Source organism: Pteronotus mesoamericanus, unplaced genomic scaffold (assembly GCF_021234165.1).
Source record: "Pteronotus mesoamericanus isolate MK-2021 breed Mesoamerican mustached bat unplaced genomic scaffold, CSHL_Meso_final scaffold_651, whole genome shotgun sequence".
Taxonomy (NCBI): domain Eukaryota; kingdom Metazoa; phylum Chordata; class Mammalia; order Chiroptera; family Mormoopidae; genus Pteronotus; species Pteronotus mesoamericanus.
The window spans coordinates 29481198-29500139 of NW_026555325.1; the positions used below are offsets into that span (position 1 = coordinate 29481198).

General features: G+C 36.3%; 1 protein-coding gene across 1 annotated transcript in view; it reads right to left on the bottom strand.

The window, feature by feature from the left end:
* Nucleotides 1–9885: 9885 nt before the first annotated feature.
* The window catches only part of STK39 (serine/threonine kinase 39), a 273509-nt gene continuing 264452 nt past the window's right edge, over nt 9886–18942 (bottom strand). Inside the window, exon 18 of the mRNA XM_054562783.1 lies at nt 9886–11436. Within this exon, the coding sequence (XP_054418758.1) occupies nt 11362–11436 (75 nt within the window). The 3' untranslated portion in view covers nt 9886–11361. The remainder of the gene's footprint in view (nt 11437–18942) is intronic.

Genomic DNA, 18942 nt, shown 5'->3' on the forward strand with positions numbered 1-18942 from the left:
CTTACATTCCTGGCACTGGAGCCCTGGGCTGGGTGGTCTGTGATCCCCCACTCCCAAGATATCCTTCCCAATTTTTATTCACCACATGTAGGTGTGGGACCAGCCTGTTTCACATCTTCACATCTCCACATCTAACTGGCTGAATTAATGTAACTTCTTTAATTCCTTGGTTGTCAGGCTCCCATGCAGCTCAATTTTCTGACAGTTCTGAGTGATAGCTGTTCTGTAGTTTAATTGTAATTTTTGCTGTGGTTGTGTGAGGAGGCAAGCTGTGTTTACTATGCTTCCATCTTGACTGGAAGTCTCATAAAACCTAAAAATTTTCTTTTAAATTATAGCTGACATACAATATTATATTAGTTTCAGGTGTACAAGATAATGACCACTGCAATAAGTCTAGTAACCATCTGTAACCGTGTATACTTATTATTGACTGTATTCCCTATACTCTGTATTATATACCAATTACTTATTTTCTACTAGAAGTTTATTTCTTAATCCCTTTCTACTTGTACATACCTCCTCTGGCAACTAGCAGTTTGTTTCCCATATCTGTCTGTTCGTTTGTTTCATTTTGTTTCTTTTTAGATTCCACATATAAGTGAAATCATATGGCATTTGTCTTTTTCTGTCCAGCTTATTTCTCTTAACATAATACTCTCTAGATCCAGGTATGTTGTCACAAATGCCAGGATTTCATTTTTTATAACAGAGTAATATTCCATAGTGTATAGATACCATGTCTTTTTCATTCATGTATTGATGGACACCTGGGTTGCTTCCATATGTTGACTATTGTAAACAATGTTACAATGAACATAGGAGTGCACATATATTTTCTAATTAGTGTTTTGTTTCATCAAATAAATACACAGAAGTGGAATTACTGGATCATATGTTAGTTCTATTTTTAATTTTTTGAGGAACCTCCATATTGTTTTCCATAGTGGCTGTACTAGTCTATAGTACCACCAATGGTTTGCTTTTCTCCACATCCTCACAACACTTACTCTTGTTGAGTTTTTGATAATAGCCATTCTGACAGATGTGAAGTGGTATCTTATTTTGTATTTGATTTGCATTCCCCAGATGATTAGTAATGTTGAGCATCTTTTCATGTCTATATTTGTATGTTCTCTTTGGAAAAATGTCTTTTCAGTTCCTCTGCCCATTTTTAAATGGGCTTATTTGTTTTAAGTATTGAGTTTATGAGTTCTTTATATGTTTTTGGAGATTAACCTCTTATTGGATAATTTGAAAATATCTTCTTCCACCCGGTAAGTTCCCTTTTCATTTTGTTGATGAAATCCTTTGCTATGCAGAAGTTCCTTACTTTGATTTGTTTTGTATTTATTTATTTTTGCTAGTGTGCCTGAGGAGACATATCCAAAACAAATTATTGCTAAAGGACAATGTCAAAATGTTCACTGCCTATATTTTCTTCCAGGAGCTTTAAATTAAGTCTTTAATCCATTTTGAATTTATTTTTGTATATGATGTAAGAAAATGTTTTAGTTCCACTTTTTTGCATGTATCTAGCCAGTTTTTCCAGTACCATTTATTGGAGACTGTAATTTCCCCCAATGTATATTCTTTTCTCCTTTGACATCAATTGATTTACCATATAAGCATGGATTTATTTCTGGGCACACTAATCTGTTTGATTAATCGATTAATTTTCTGTGTGCCAGTGCCATACTTTTTGATTAGTATAGCTTTGTAGTATAATTTGAAATTAAGTAGCATGATACCTCCAACTTTGTTCTTTTTTTTCCCCTCAAGATTTATTTGCCCATTTGGGGCTTTTTGTGGTTCCATGTAAATTTTAGGATTATTTGTTCTAGTTCTGTGAAAAATGCCATTGATATTTTGATAGAGATTTCACTCAACCTATAGATTCTTTTGGAAATACAAAAATTTTAATGATATTAATTCTTCCAATCCAGGAACACAGTATATACATCCTACAATTTACTTATGTCTCCTTCCATTTCTTTCATCAATGTCTTATAGTTTGCTTAGTGCAGGTCTTTTACCTCCTCAGTAAAATTTATTCCTAGGTATTTTCTTTTTTTGGTTGCAATTGTAAATGGGATTCTTAATCACTCTTTCTGACAATTATTGCTTAAAAATGCAGCATATTTCTGAATATTAATTTTGGAGCCTGCAACTTTTCTGAATTTATTCCAAGTTTTATGTGGAGTATTTAGAGTTTTCTATATATAGTATCATATCATTTTCAAATAGTGACAGCTTTACTTCTCCCTTCCCAATTTGGATGCGTTTTCTTTCTTTTCATCTAATGCTCTGGTTAGGACTTCCAATACTATTTTGAATAACAGTGGTGAGAATGGATATCCTTGTCTTGTTCCTCATCTTAGAGAAAAAGCTTTCAGATTTTTACCACTTAATATGATGTTAGGTGTTGGTTTGTCATATATGGCCTTTATTATGGTTAACATATGTTACCTCTTTACTTACTTTGTTTGGAGTTTTTATAATAAATGAATGTTAAATTTTGTCAGATGTTTTTTCTGATCACATTTAACTTTTTAAAAATTTATCGATTTTTTTTTTAAAGAGAGGGAAGAGTTGGAGGGGAGAGAGAGAGGCAGACACAGATTTGTTGTTCAACTTATTTATGAATTCACTGGTTGTTTCTTGTATGTGTCCTGACCAGGGATTGAACCTGCAACCTTGGTGTATTGAGATGACGCTCTAACCAACTGAGCTACCTGGTCAGGGAGAGATGATCATATTTTATTCTTCACTTCATTTATGTGGTATATAATGTTGATTGATTTGCAGATATTGGATGAATCTTGCATTCCAGGAATAAATCCTAATTGACCATGGTTTATAATCTTTTTAATGTATTGATGAATTTTTTTCCCTTTTAAAAAAAATTTATTTTTAAAATCGTTTATTCTATTAGTGCTGTCTCAATCCCCCCCGCCCCGACCTTTGCTCTCCTCTACCTATCCACCCTGCCCTCCTCCCCAGCCCTGCTCCCCGGCTCACACAATCAATTCCCACACTGTTGTCTATGTCCATGGTCATTCATACATGTTCTTTGTTTAGTCCCTTCCTCTTCTTTCCACCATTGTCCTCCTTCCCCATCCCCCCTGGTCACTTTCAGTCTGCTCCATGCCTGTGGTTTATTTTGTTCATTAGTTTATTTTGTTGAATAGATTCCACTTATAGGTGATACCATATGGTATTTGTCTTTCACCAACTGGCTTATTTCACCTAGCATAATATTCTCCAGTCCCATCCACGTTGTCGCAAAAGGTAGGAGTTCCTTCTTTCTTTCTTTCTTTCTTTTAAAAAATGCAGATTGATTTTATTTATTTCTTTTAAATGTCAAAATCCATTATAAAATATTAAAATATTTGAATCCATTATAGCCTCAGCAATTAAAACATAACATCAGCACAGAAATAATCAAGTAGATCAATTAAATAAAATGAGCATTCTACAAACAAACATATGTATCTAACAATATAATATATGATTAAATTGGTATTTCAAATCAATGGGAAAAATAAGGCTTATTCAACAAATAAGGTGCATGGACCACTATTACTTGAAATAAAAGAAATATAGAGCCCTATTTCACACATTATACAAAAAATATTCAGGTGAGCTAAAAGTCAGTATGTAAAACCTAAGGAGTTTTCAGAGAAAAGACAAAATAAAACTTTTTTTACCTGGGTTTGAAGTAAAATATTCAAACCCAGAAAATATAAAGTAAAATAATGACAATAAGACTACATTAAACATTTAAGACTATACAGTAATATACATATAAAAAAGTTAAAGGACAATAGAATAGGAAAGTATTTGCAATATATCTAAAAAAGGGTTAATAGTAGTTTTCTTTTTAGGGAAAAAATTCTATAAACATTTAATCAAAAAATGGATAAGGAATACCAAAAAGTTCTTTAAAGCTTTTTAAAAATAGTAGAAAGAAGCAAGAAATATAAAAAAAAACATTTAGTTTCAACAAATAATAAAGTAACAAAACACATCATTGTCACAATCAGATTAATAAGTATTAAAAATATTGGTAATATCAAATATTGATGACTGTGAAAGGAACTGGGTATTTACAGACTCTTTTTCTTCATCTTCTTAAAGCAGTCCCTTTAGCATAATTTGTAATGCTGGTTTGGTGGAGGTGAATTCTTTTAGCCTTCTTCTGTCTGGGAAACTCATTTCACCTTCCATTTTAATTGAGAGCCTTGCTGGGTAGAGCAGTCTTGGTTGCAGGCCTTTGCTTTTCATTCCTTGGAATATTTCCTGCCATGCCCTTTTGGCTTGTAGTGTTTCTGTTGAGAAGTCAGCTGCTAGTCGTATTGGGGCTCCCTTGTATGTTACTACCTCTTTCTCACCTGCTCCCTTTATGATTGTTTGTTTTTGATATTTGCCATTTTAATTATAATGTGTCTTGGAGTAGGCCTCATTGGGTTCCTCTTAAATGGGACCCTCTGTGCTTCCTGGATTTGTGTGACACTTTCTCTCCTCAAATTAGGGAAGTTTTCCATCACTTTTTCAAACAGGTTCTCTATCCCTTGCTCCTCTTTTTCTCCTTCTGGTATCCCTAGTACATGGATATTATTACATTTCCGGTTGTCCTGCATTTCCCTCAATGCCTCTTCATTCTTTTGGAGTGTTTCTATTTTCTTGCTCTTTCTGGGAGCTTTTTTCTACCTTATCCTCCAGTTTGCTGATTTGATCCTCAGCTTCATCTAGCCTGCTTTTGATTCCTTCTACTGTGTTCTTCAATTCAGAAATTGTATTCATTGACTCTTGTCTCTTATTGATAGTTTCTATGTCCTTTATCATGCTGATATAGGTTGCAGTTAAGTTCCTTGTAGTTTCCCTGTAGCCTGTAGTTTTTTGTAATTCTCTCTGAGCTCACTGAACTCATTGAGTTTCCTCAGAACCGTTGTTTCTGAACTCATTATGTCATATTTTACTTGCTTCTATTTTATTTATTTCTTTTTGTGGGGAGTCCTCCTTTCCCTTCGATGGGGGGCGGGTGTTTCTTTGTCTTCCCATTATTTGTGAGACTCTTCTTTCTTGTTCCTGCTTCTTAAATTGATCTGTCTTGATTTCCTGACTTTGTGATGTGAAATTCTATGGTAGGAGACCACTCTTTTCTTTCTCGATCTGCCTCTGATGATGTCAGCTGTTGACCTTGTATGACCTTAGGCAGTCTGTTCAAGACTTGCAGAAATCTACCATCTGTGGCTGTCTCTTTCAACTGTTAATCTAGTTACTCTTCACTCAGCAATCACCACAGGGCAGGACAGAGTCCCTACTGGTGTTGGGGTTATTGGCTCCTCTCACACTGCTGCTGCTGATGGGAGTAGTAATCTCTGCCTGAGCAAGATGGCTGCTGCTGGATGGGGGATGGCTGCTGCACTGGGATCCCACCAGCTACTCTCTCCATTCTTTCCCCAAAGCCTCCTTTGCCAGTCTCTCCTCAGGTGTCTCTAGCCCACTCTGCCCTGCCTTTGCCAGAGACCAGGGTAGTGGCTGCAAATAAAAATGTATGCATTGGCCCTTGAAACAGTTTTTTGCATCTCCATCTGCCTGTCTCTGATAGAGAGCAACCCTGCTGCTTTTTGCAGCTGGCTGTTATCTGTGTACTTTTTGGGCTCTGGTGCTGCAGGCTGGAGATCCCCACTTACGGTTTAGACTGTGCTCATCTCAGGGGGATCCAAAGGACCATTTCAATATCCCTCTGGCACTGCCGCCTATGGGCACCCCACTCCTTTTCGAGTCTCTACCACACTCCTTACCAGTTAGGTTTTGCTAATGCCGAGTCTTCTGTTTGTCCAAGGTTATAAGGCTCCTCTCCTGCTACTGTTCAGTTGTTTGTTCTAGGAGATTTTTCCACAATTTAGTTGTAATTCCAGATTGGTCCTGGGAGGAGATCAGTGTGACTTCCATTCACTCCTCTGCCATCTTGATTTTCCTAATGTATTGATGAATTTGGTTTGCTCATATTTTGTTGAGGATTTTTATATTTATGTTGTTCAGAAGTATTAGCCTGTGATTTGATTTTTCTGCATTGTTTTGTCTTGGTGTGGTAGCAGAGTAATGTGGGTCTGATAGAATGCATTTGGGAGCTTTCCTCCTCTTCATTTTTTTTGGAATAATTGGAGGAGGATAGGTATTAACTCTTCGAATTTTTGGTAGGATCATTTCTGAAGTGATTTGGTTCAGGACTTTTGATTACTGATGTGATTTTATTAGTAGTTATTTGTCCATTGAGATTTTGTTTCTGATTCAGGTAAATCTTATTTCTAGCATTTTATCCATTTCTTCTAGGTTGTCCAATTAATTATATAATTGTTTATATATTGTTATGTGATCCTTTGTATTTCTGTGGTGTCCATTTATTTACATTTCTCCTCTTGCTTATTTTACTTGGGCCCTCTTTTTTTTTTTTTCTTCTTATTTAGTCTTGCTAAACTTTCATCTATTTTATATATCTTTCAAAAACCAGCTTTTGGTTTGATTTTTTCCTATTATTTTTTAGCTTTATTTTATATATTTCCTCACTGATTTTTGTTTCCTTCCTTCTATTCATTTAGATCTGTGTTCTTTTTCTGTTTCCTTTAAGTGAAAGGTTAGATTGTTTGAGGTTTTGTTTCTTGAGGTAGGCCTGTATCACTACGGGTGTCCTTTGTAGCACTGCTTTGGCTGTGTCCCAAAGATTTTGGATCATATTTTTCCCATTTTCATTTGCCTGAAAATACTTTTTATTTCCTCTTTGATTTATTCATCAACTCACTGATTGTTTAGAAGCATGTTGTTTAGCCTCCCTAAACTTGTTATTTCCATTTTTCTTCTTTCAATTGATATCTAGTTTCATACCATTGTGATCAGAGAGGATGGCTGATATAATTTCTATCACCTTAAATTAATTGAGACTTGTTTTGTGGCCTAACATGTGGTCTGTCCTGGAAAATGTGCCCTTGAAAATAATGTATATTCTGCTGGTTTGGCGTAGAATGTACTGTAAATAGCTATTAAGCCCATGTGGATTAATGTGCTAAGGCCACTGTTGCATTGATTTTTTTGTCTGCAAGATTTAACCATTAACGTCAATGGGCTGTTAAAGAATACTACTCTTATTAATGTCAACCTCTCCCTTTAAATATATTTTGTATGTGTATACGTACACATTTTTTATGTATTTAGGTTATCCTGCAGTGGGTGGGTAGATAACTATAAGACTTATAAGATTTATATCCTCTTGTTTGAATCATCTCTTTATTATGAAATGCCGCCCTTCTTTGTCTCATTATAGTATTTGTCTTAAAATCTATTTTGGCTGATATAAGTATTGCTACCCCAGCTTTCTTTTCATTTCTATTTCCATAAAATATCTTTTTCCATCTCTTCACTTTCACTGTCTTTCTCCCTTAAGTGAGCTTCTTATAGGCAGCATATGTGTGGGTATTTTTTATCTATCAGTCTTCTTATGTCTTTTGATTGGAGCATTTAGTCCACTTACATTTAAAGTAATATGAATAGATATGTATCCATTGTCATTTTCTTGTTTTTAGGGTTGTTTTTTTTTTAAGACCTTGTTCTTCCTTTCTTCTTCCCTTGCTCTCTTCTCTCATATATTGAATTCTTTTTTTAGTGATGGTTTGGGTTCATTTTTATTTTTGTACATTTATTATAGGTAATTTATATACTCATACCATCACAGTCACATACAACAAGCTATGTTTATTGCAATCTATTTTAAGTTGATACTTAATTTGAACATATTCTTAAAGTACTATATTTTTACCCACCTTTAGTTTTTGATGTTTTACATTTTTTGTATCCTTGTGTCCCTTATTACTGTACTGATATATGATCGTACTACTTTTGTCATTTATCCTTTATACTAGCTTTATAATTGCATGATCCACTACTTTTACTAAATCCTTGCCTTTCTAAGTTTTTTTTATTTGTATATTTTCTTATTTTTAGTTTCAGCTTTTCCTATTAACGAAGTCCCTTTAATATTTCTTATAGTGCTGTTTTGGCGTGATGCATTTCTTTAGCTTTTGCTTGTTAGGAAACCATTGCTCCTTCAATTCCAAGTAATCACCTTGCTGTGGAGAGTATTTTTGGTTCTAAGTTTCCCTTTTATCACTTTGAATATATTGTGTTATTTCTTTTGGCCTACAAAGTTGCTGCTGAAAAATCAGCTGATAATTACTCAACTAGCTCTCTTTCTCTTGTTGTTTTTAAGATTCTCTTTGAGAGCATTTTGATTATGATGTATCTTGGTTTGGGCCTATTTAGGTTCTTTTTGTGGGACTCTCAGTGCTTCCTGTACTTGGAGGTCTGTCTCCTTGACCAGGTTAGGAGAGTTTCAGCCATTATTTTTTCAGTTAGGTTTCTGTACATTTCTCTCTCTTCTCCTTCTGGGATGCACCTATGTGTTGGTATGCTTCATGCCCTAGCAGTCCTTTACTATCCTTACTTTTTTAAAATTCTTTTTTCTTTTTGCTGTTCTTATTGGGTGATTTCCACTACTATGTCCCCCAGCTTGCTGATTCATTCTTCTGCATCCTCTAATCTTTTAATTCCCTCTAATGTATTTTTCATGTTTTTGTATTCTTCAGTTCTTATTGGGTCTTTTTCACATTTTCTGTCTCTTCGTTGAAGTTCTCACTGAGCTTATCTATTCTCCAGAGTTCGTTGAGCATCTTTATAATCATTGTTTTGAACTATACCTAGAAGACTGCTTGCTTCTGTTTCATTAGTTTTTTTCCCAAGGTTTTGTCCTTGTTTTTCATTTGGAAAATATTTCTCTCTCCTCATTTTGACTTTGTTTCCTGAATTAAGAGAAAGAGCAGCCTCTCCAGGTCTGGAGGAGTGGCCTTATGTAGCTTTCCCTTTGTAGAATGGGCAGGCTACATGTCTTTGGCAGGCAAGCTGGAGTTGGAGCTGAAGTGAGTGTGGGCTGCGGGAAGACCTGGGGGGAAAGGCAAGCTGGGGCTGCCTTGGCAAGCAGGCTGTAGATGGACGTGGAGTGAATTCTGACCACAGGAAATCCCAGAGGCAAGTCATGCCAGGGCCTGTAGTGAAGCAGAAAGAATGCAGGGAGTACCAACTGTGCTGGTTTTGCCTTAGCAGGATGGTTTAAGCTGTACTTGGAGCAGACTTGGGCCCTGAGCACAAGCTGCGCTGGGGCCTGGAGGTGTAGCTGAAGCAGTCGTGTGCTGTGCGAGCTGATGAGCTGGCGTGGTGCACACTGGGATAGCACTGGCCAGCTGGTCAGAGCACCTGGATTATGATCCTGCCCAAGCAGTCAAGGTGGAGGGGTGGTGCGATAAATAGCACTCTTGGTGCCTCAGACAATGGAGAGTTCCCTCCCTCAGTTCCCTCCCGTTTGGCAGATGCTTTATGGTGAGTAAATGAATTTCCTCTCATGTTGTTCCGGTGTCCTTTAAACCACTTTTTGCTGTGTCTCAGGGTTGTGAGTCTGTGCACAGTCTCCTCAGTGATCCCTCCGCACTGCATGTCAGTTTGTTGGGGTGTGGGGTTTCCCACAATACTGTGTTCTCCATCTCTCCCACCCAGTCCTATGTGTTATCTCTTTCTCTCTCTCTCTCTTATTTGTTGTGCAGAATTGAGCAGAAACTGTTCAGTCACCCTGCAGTTCTTCTTCATGGGGAATTGCTTTGTCTGTCTCCTTAGCCCTATGGTTTTAATTCAAAGACTGTCTGCGTGAAGTTATTTGTCCTCTCTGTGACTGGATGGATGGCTTATTCTTCCTCCAGAACACTTTTCTCTACTTAGACACTTTTATGAAAGCAATGCAGATAAGACCTGAAGGAGGAACAAAACAATGGGACACAATTTCTTTGTGCAATACACTTTTATTTTCCTTTTACCTTTGCAGTCGTCTTTGAGTAATCGTTGTGTAAACAATAGAATGGAATGATATTACATTAAATTGTATGCAAATGGCTCTAGAACACCTTAACAATTATGACAAGGCAATTATAAATAACTTTGTTTTCCTTAGTAATATATATTTGCTTTTTAAAGGACATTAAAGAGCTGCCATATCTAGGGTTAGCAAGGAAAGAGCAAATGGTACCATCCTGGGAGCCCGCCTCCCCGAAAGTTTATATTCCAATTTTGAAAATTCTAAGGTTTACTGTTCCATAATTTATAGTCAAGCAGAGGGCTATTTGAATTGAAAGTATTGATATTTATTCTTGAAACTTAACAGCATTCAACCTTTTAGTCATTGCACGAAACCCTTTCTGTTCCCCCCCCAACTCCTTCTGGGTATTTTGCAGAATTTCAAGTAAAACTCAGATTCTGGTATTTTTCAAGTTTATCACCTTTGGGATAACAAATTCTATCATTTAAGGAGAAGTCAAATCAGAGATGGGTACATAATTAGCAATCTAATAGAATGGCAACATTTTATATAGCATTCTAAATGTTCCAATGAAGCAAAACTTACAGATGCCACTTTATGTAGAGGAAATTTTAAATCTGAGACTATTCCAGAGTAAAGCAGCCTCAGGCACATTCTTAGTATGAAAGTTTGCAAGGCACCTCCCTCTCCCAAGAGACAATCAGATTGTGGACTGGTTTTTAGGCAAACAAACCAAAAGAATAAGCATCCTAGTTCTTAATTCAGTCATTTCAAAAATCAGAAGTTATAAATACTCCAAAGATAGACCTGAAACTTTTTGTTTAAATAACAAGAGATTTACTGCAAGAAGCATATAATCAAAAACTTTTCTTCTCATAGCTAAGGTGTGTAATGCATAAATATATGAAAAATAAAATTCACAGTCAGTTTTAAAACTAGAATTCAAGTTTGGCTAATAAATCTTAATTTTATAAGTATATTAATTTCTAAATACAACATAAAAGAGGCAGCATTATCAGATATACAGTTAAAGTATAACAGAAAGAACAACAATGAAAGAAGAAATAGCTTCTGATAGAAAAAATTCCTTTTGTTGCCAATAAATAGGACCACCTGAGTGTATTTCAGATTCTTTTCACTTAAGGGATATCCAAATTATTTGCTAAGAATATTAAATAGCTTTTGGAAAAATTAGCAACAGTCGTGCAGCTGTGGCATTTGCTTGTTCTTATAGTGTGGATTGCTAGAGAATAAAGCAGAATTCGGAGTGTTAAGTTTTAAAAAATTCTTTTTTATCCCATTTCGTCGAAGCTGGCCTCTTCACAATCTTCCGATTTTGCTGGGAACTGGGAGTGAGGGGGTGGGAGGATGTGGGGAAGGACAGGCTGAGGGGGTGTGGTGAGGGGAGGCATGACAGATCGGGGCCCATCCAGGGACATGTATCAGCTGACACTCAGCTGAGCAAACCCGATCAGCTTCACTTCATCGGGAATCTCGGATCCATCGCAGCCAGAAGCCTGAAAATGGGGAAAAAAAACAAAACCCAAAAACCTTGAGTGCTGGTTTGTCGCTGCTGGTCTTTACAAATGTGTTCAGTGATGGCGTATTTAATATGGGGCCATGTGTCCCCCGCTTCTTCCAGGAGAGTCAAACCCATAAATGACTAGTGCTGTAAGAATCTGGCCACTGTGCTATGAAACCCAGAAAACGAGGGAGGAGATGCGTTACCTGTTTAAACACCACCGGGCCCAGGCGCTCGGCTTCGGAACTGCCAAGGAGCCAGCCATATGACAGCCAGGAAACGGCGTATGAGTTTTCAACAACTAACGTGATTTTTAAGTAGACTTTCAAGTTAGAGCTCCTTAATAATACTTGTTAAAAGAATCTTATGAAAATGAGCAGAAGAGGTCTAACAAATCTCTCAGGGGGTAATTTGGCTTTTACCAAAGTCGTCATCTCTATAAAACTGGCCAGGAAAAAAATAGCAGCCACCAAGTAGTGGAATCGTTCTTCATAGGTAACTGTTCTTTAAATACTGGTGAGTAATTTTTACAGGAAAAGGTACCAAAGCATAATACATGTTTTTTTCCAAGACAGAATTTTGTTTGTAGTAATTGGTTCAAAATATAGTGTCTCAAATCCTTTATTATTTTTCTTCAAAATCAAAAGGAACTGGAAAAAGCCTAATGAAAGACTGGAAATGGGCAACTAATTACCAAAGGACCATACAAACCTTCTCTTGGCCTAATTCTTGCTAAATTATTGTCAAAATAATGAGTGCCCTGTGTGCGCGGGGAGTTGGGAGGGGCCCTTGGCAAACAGCTCAGAGAGCCCACCAGTTTAGCTCTGCCCCACAAGTCAGTGCGGACACGCAGCCCTGGGTCAGCCCCCTTTAAAATAAGAAGCTAATTAGAACATGTAACTGGAATATTTTAAAGTAATTACCATTAAAATTGCATTCAGTGTGAGTAGTTATGCTTATGTAAGAAAATAGGTAGCCTAAAGGGGAACGTTAGTTAGCATTAAAAAAAACTTACTTTGTACTTATCCAGTGATTTTTCTAGTTTTACTTGACAGGTGAGATATTCAGTGAAGTACAATTTTCATTGTTTGCATTGCCAAGGGCGGATCAGAAACATTCCTTTCCTTACCCCTTATAATAAAGCACTATAGGCATCGAAGGCTTTCAGCTGAGATTTGCTGGTCGGTGTTTTCATACTGATGCTGTAATAGTCACCTCCCCTACCAATTTTCTCATTCTACTATCACTTTTTCTTTATCAATCCCCTTTAGCCTTCCCTTCTTGTCTCCTGCTTAGCTACTCTGTCATTTACTTAGCCCACTGAATGGGGGCAGAGACGATCTGTGTCATTAATAGGGAACTGACAAACATCTGAGGACAAATTACTGCTGCTGGTGACAAAAAGGCCAGACTGGCAAGTGTGACGCACATCAGTGCATTTGAAAGCTACATCAGGAATTTGGTAACGTTAATAGCAGGAAGTCAAAATGATTAGAAAGAAAAATAAAATATCCAGGAGTAGTTAAACTGAATAGAAATAAAAGAAACACATTAAATCCTTTTTTGTGAAGAGTAATGAAAGTGAAAATTTACAATGAGAGTGGGGGATCAAACCGGTGGTTATTGTGGGCACATCACAAAGGGAGGCTTCAGGGAGACACCAGCCCACGCCGGTCCCCAGCGCCTCCTGCAGCTACACTGGAAAGTTCCGTTTCCTGGCAAAGGGACGCAGGCCAGGTTGTTTGGCTCTGCTTCAAGGCACTCAGCCCTTGCTCCAAGCTCTACCTCACTCATTCTCTTTAGCCAAAGCTCAGTCCTTGTCCCTCTCATTCACTGTGGCCTGCAAAACACTAATGGGGACAATATGCAAATGATTCTGAAATCTAGAGAAAAGGAAGCAGAGACCCTTAAAGCAGCATTTTTCAAACTTTTTGATCTCAGCATCCCTTTACTGTCTTAAAAATTATTGAGAACTTCAAAAGCTTATGTTTATGTTGGTTATATTTATTGTACTAATGTCTCTTAGAAACTGAAACACAAAAATTTTATATCTTTAACAAATTTGATGTTATCCTTAAAATATATTTAAAAACAAAACATGTTTATATAGGTTATATTTATGATACTGCCTTAGGAATTAAAACTGAGAAATTTCTAAAATATTCACTAATTCCTTAAACATAAAATAAACTCGTTGCATGCTATAAAGTCTTCATGAAAAATAGCTACAGTTTATACAAAAAAAGGAAATTCAGCATTTGAGAAGATTGGCATTGCTTTACATTTTGCAAATCTTTTAACTGTCTTGCTTAAGAGAAAATGGCTGGATTCTCATATCTGCTTCTGCATTCAATCTATTGCTTTATGTTGTTTTCCCTGAATAGCTTCTACAGACGATCCAGCCTCACATAAATATGTACTTGAAGAAGGGAAGAATATTTTAGCCCTGGCTGGTGCGACTCAGTGGATTGAGTGCCAACCTGCAAATCAAAGGGTCTCAGGTTTGAGTCCCGGTCAGGGCACATGCCTGGGTGGCAGGCCAGGTCCCTGGTGGGGCGGCGGGGGGGCACGAGAGGCAATCACACATTGATGTTTCTCTCTCTCTCCTTCTTCCTCCCTTCCCCTCTCTTTAAAAATAAATAAAGTCTTTTTTAAAAAAAGTTACATTAAAAAAAACTTATTTTAATAACCTTTCTAGATACTGTGGATATTATTCGTTACTATACCCAAATTGGCCAAGTGGTGGTTTCTTAAAGCTGAGTTGTAATGTGGAATCTGAAACCATGCATTGAACTTTTCATACTCTGCTATATTGAAATCCACTGGTTGACCTTGCACTTTGAATGGATCTTTAAATTTAATTTTTCCATTATAGTTGACATACAATAAGTGAGCCTCTTGTATGACATTAGTTTCAGGTGTACAACATAGTGATTAGACATTTATGTAACTTACAAAGCAATCTCCCTAGTAAGTTTGGAATCTATTTGACACCACACATAGTTATAAAAATATATTGACTACATTCACTTCCCTGTGACTGCTTTTATAACTGGCAATTTGTACTTAATCCTTTCTAGTTTTTCAGTGACTCCCCCCACCTTATCTGGCAACCATCAATTTGTTCTCTGTATCTATGACTTTGTTTCCATATTTTTTACATTACATATATTGTATAAGTGAAATTACATGACATTTGTCTTTCTGTTTGACTTGCTACACTTAGCAGGTACCTTTTAGGTCCATTTATGTTGTTACAAATGGCAAAATTTCTTTTCTTTTTTTCATGGCTGGCTATATATTCCATTGTCTATACCTACCACTTCCACTTTATTCATTCTTCTGTTGATGAACACTTAGGTTGCTTCTATTATCTTTGTTATTGTACTTAGCACTGAAGTGAGTATCAGGGTGCATATGTCTTTTAGAATTAGTGATTCGGATTTCCTGGGTTAAGTACACAGATGTGGGATTGATGGGTAATATGGTAGTTTTATTTTTAATTTTTTGAAGAACCTCCATACTATTTTCCACAAAGGCTGCATCAATATGCAATTCTACCAACAGTGTACTAAGGTTCCCTTCTCTCTACCTTCCCAAAATTTATTTGTTGATTATTGATGATAGCCATTCTGACAGGTGTGAGGTGAAATCAGTATGGTTTTGATTTGCATTTTTTGATAATTAGTGATGTTGAACATCTTTTCATGTCAATTAGCCATCCATGTGTCCTCTTTGGAGAATGTCTATTCAGATCCTCTGGCCATTTTTTAAGCAGATTCTTTGTTTTCTTCGTGTTAAGTTGTATGAGTTCCTGATAGATTATAGATATGAAAAATTTACTGAATAAATAATTGGTGAATATCTTCTCCCATTCAGTAAGTGTTCTTTTTATTCTGTGTTGATGGTTTCCTTCGGTGTGCAAGAACTCTTTAGACTGATGTAAACCCATTTGTTTATCTCTATTTTTCTTCTGTTTCCCTCACCCGAGGAGACATATCCCAAAAAATATCACTGAGAACAATGTCAAAGAGTTGACTGCCTGTGTTTCCTTCTAGGAGTTTTATGGTTTCCAGTCTTACATTTAAGTCTTTAACTCATTTTGAGATTATTGTATGTGGTGTAAGAAAGTGATACAGTGTCATTCCTTTGAATTTATCAGTCTAGTTTTTAACACCATTTATGGAAGAGTCTGTCACTTCCCTATTGTATATTTGTGTATTCTTGCCTCCTTTGCCATAGATTAATTGACCACATAGGTGTGGGTTTATTTCTAGGCTTTCTACTCTGCTCCATTGATCTGTGTGTCTGTTTTTATGATATTTTTGATTATCATAACTCTGTAGTATAGTTTTATATCAGATAGCATGATATCTCCCACTTTTTTTTTCATAAGATTGCTTTGGCTAGCCAAGAATTTTTGTGGTTCTACATAAGTTTTAATATTATTTGTTCTAGTTGTATGAAACATGTCATTGGTATTTTGATATGGTTTGCACTGAATCTATAGATCTCTTTGGCTAGTATGAAAATTTTGATGATGTCAATTCTTCCTATCCATGAGCATAGTGTATCTTTCCATTTATTTGTATCTTATTCAACTTCATTCTTCAATGTCTTATAGTTTTTTGAGTATAGGTCTTTTACCTCCTTGTTTCAATTTATTCCTAGGTATTGTTTTTTGATACACTTGTAAATGAGATTGTCTTATTAATATTTCTTTCTGATAGTTTGTTGTTGATGTATAAAAATGCAACTAGTTTCTGAATATTTATCTTGTATACTGCTACTTGACTGAATTCATTTATTAGTTCTAATGGTTTTTTGGTGGAATCTTTAGGATTCTCTGAATATAGTATCACTCCTCTTTCATGTCTGATTTAACTTAAGCCTTTTCTTTTTTGTCTTGATGAATGTGGCTAAATAAAGGTTTATCAATTTTGCTTATCTTTTCCAAGAATGAAGTTTTATTTTCCTTGATCTCCTCCATTGTTCTTAGACTCTATTTCTGCTCATATCTTTGTTATTTCCTTCCCTCTACTCACTTTACGTTTTGCTCCTCTTTTTCTAGTTCCTTTAGGTTGAAAGTTGGATTGAGATTTTTGTTTCTTCAGGTAGGCTTTTGTTGAGATAAATTTCCCAGTTAGAACTGCTTTGGCTATGCCCCATAGATTTTTAGATCACTGTGTTTTCATTTTCATTTGTCTCAAGATATCTTTCAATTTCTTCCTTATAGTCACTGTTAACCCATTCATTATTTAATAGCATGTTATTTAGCCTCCATGTGCTTGTGCATTTTTCAGTTTCCTAATAGTAACTGATTCCTAGTTTCATACCATTGTGATAGGGAATAATCATGATATAATTTCAATTTTGAGAATTTATTGAGATCTTTTTTTATGGCCTAGCATGTGGTCTATCCTAGAAAATGTTCTGCTTCTTTAGGGTAAAATGTTCTAAAAATGCCAATTAAGTCTGGATGATGTATCCATTGATGCCAATGCGGTGTTAAAGTTACCTATTATGACCGTTCATCTCCCTTTATGTCTGTCAGTATTTACTTTACATATTTAGGTGCTCCTATGTTGGGTGCAGAGATGTTTGTGAGAGTTATATCCTCTTGTTGGACTGTTCCCTTTATCATTATGAAATGCCCTTCCTTCTCTTGTTTCAGCCCTTGTTTTAAAGTTTACTTTGTCTGATATAAGTATTGCTACCTCAGCATTTTTTATCTTTTATGTTTGTATGGAATACCTTTTTCCATCCCTTTGTTTAGAGTCTGTGTCTTTCGACCCAAGTGGATCTCTTATAAGCAGAATATTTATGGGTCTTGTTTTTTTAATCCATTCAGCCACCCCAAGTCTTTTGATTGAAGCATTTAGTCCATTCACATTTACAGTATTTATTGATAGGCACATAGTTATTGTCATTTTAATGGTTTTCTCATTGTTTTTGTAGTTGTCTATTCCTTTCTTATTTTCTTGCTCAATTACTTTCTATAGAGTTGTTTGAATTCCCTTCTCTTTATTTCTTATATATCTCTGGTAGATTTTTGGTTTTGGGTTACCATGTGTTTCCTATATACCACGTTATGTTTATAGCAGTCTATTTTAGGTTGATGGTCACTTAAATTTGAACACATTCTAAAAATCACTATAATTTTTATTCATCCCCATCACATCAATGTTTTTCTCATTATTTTTTACTTCTTTTGCATGTATTTGTGTTTATCCCTTAATTTACTGTTGTAATTACAGATGATCAGCCCACTTTTGCCTTTTAACCTTTACTACCTTTATAGTTGTTTGTTCCACTGCTTTTACTAAGTGTTTGCCCTTGTCAGAGAGAATTTTTTCTTTCCCATATTCTTTTATTTCTATGTTTTAATATTTTCTAATTAAAGAAGTCCTTTTAATATTGTTTTAGTGGTGATGAACTCTGTTAACCTTATCTTGTCTGGGAAGCAGTTTCTCTTTCCTTTGATTCTAAACGATAGCCTTGCTGGGTAGAATAATCTTGGTTGTAGGTCCTTACTTTTCATCACTTGGAGTCAATCCTGTCTGGTCTATAAAGTTTCTATTAAAAAATCAGCTGATAATCTTATGGGAGCTCCCTTGTAATAACTTTTGCTGCTTTTAAGATTCTCTCTTTTTAGATAACCTTTGGCATTCTAATTATGATGTGCCTTGGTGTGGGCCTATTTGAGTTCATCATGCTTTGGCCTCTGAATTTCCTCGATATGTATGTCAATTCTTTTTTGCTGAGTTATAGAAATTTTCAATCCCTTGTCCTCCTCCTCCTCCTTCTGGTACCCCTATGATGCAAATGATGTTGTCCCAAGGGCCCCTTGAACTATCCTAACTTTTAAAAGTTCTTTCTTATTTTTGCTGTTCCAATTAGGTGTCTCCTGCTACCTTGTCTTCCAGATCACTGATTTAATCTAACCTGTGGTTGACTGCCTCTAATCTAATGTATTCTTCACTTCAGTTATTATATTCCCATTTCTGACTGGTTCATTTTTATGGTTTCTATGTCTGCTGAAATTCTCATTGCATTTATCTATTCCTTCTGTAAGTTCATTGAGAATCCTTAAAACTAGTATTTTGAACTCTGTATTTGGTAGACTGTTTGTCTTCATTTCATTTCATTCTTTTCCTGGATATTTGTTGCCTCATTTTGGCTGACTCCCTGTATGTGTTTCTATGTATTAAGTAGATCTGCTACATCTCCTGGTTGTAGTAGGGGTCCTGTGGAGCCCAGTGTTGCAGTCTCCCTGGCCGCCTGGGCTTAGTATTTCAGGAGTGTCCCTTGTGTGGGTTTTGTGTGCCTGCCCACCTGTTGTAGTTGAGCCTTGATTGCTGCTGGCACATCAGTCGGTGGTACTGACCCTCAGGCTGACTGGCTGTGAGGGCTGGCTATGACTACAGTGGACAAGCTGCTGTGCAGGGGTAAGCCCCACAGAGTGGGAGTCACTTGAGCGGGTTTCATGTGCCAGCTGGCT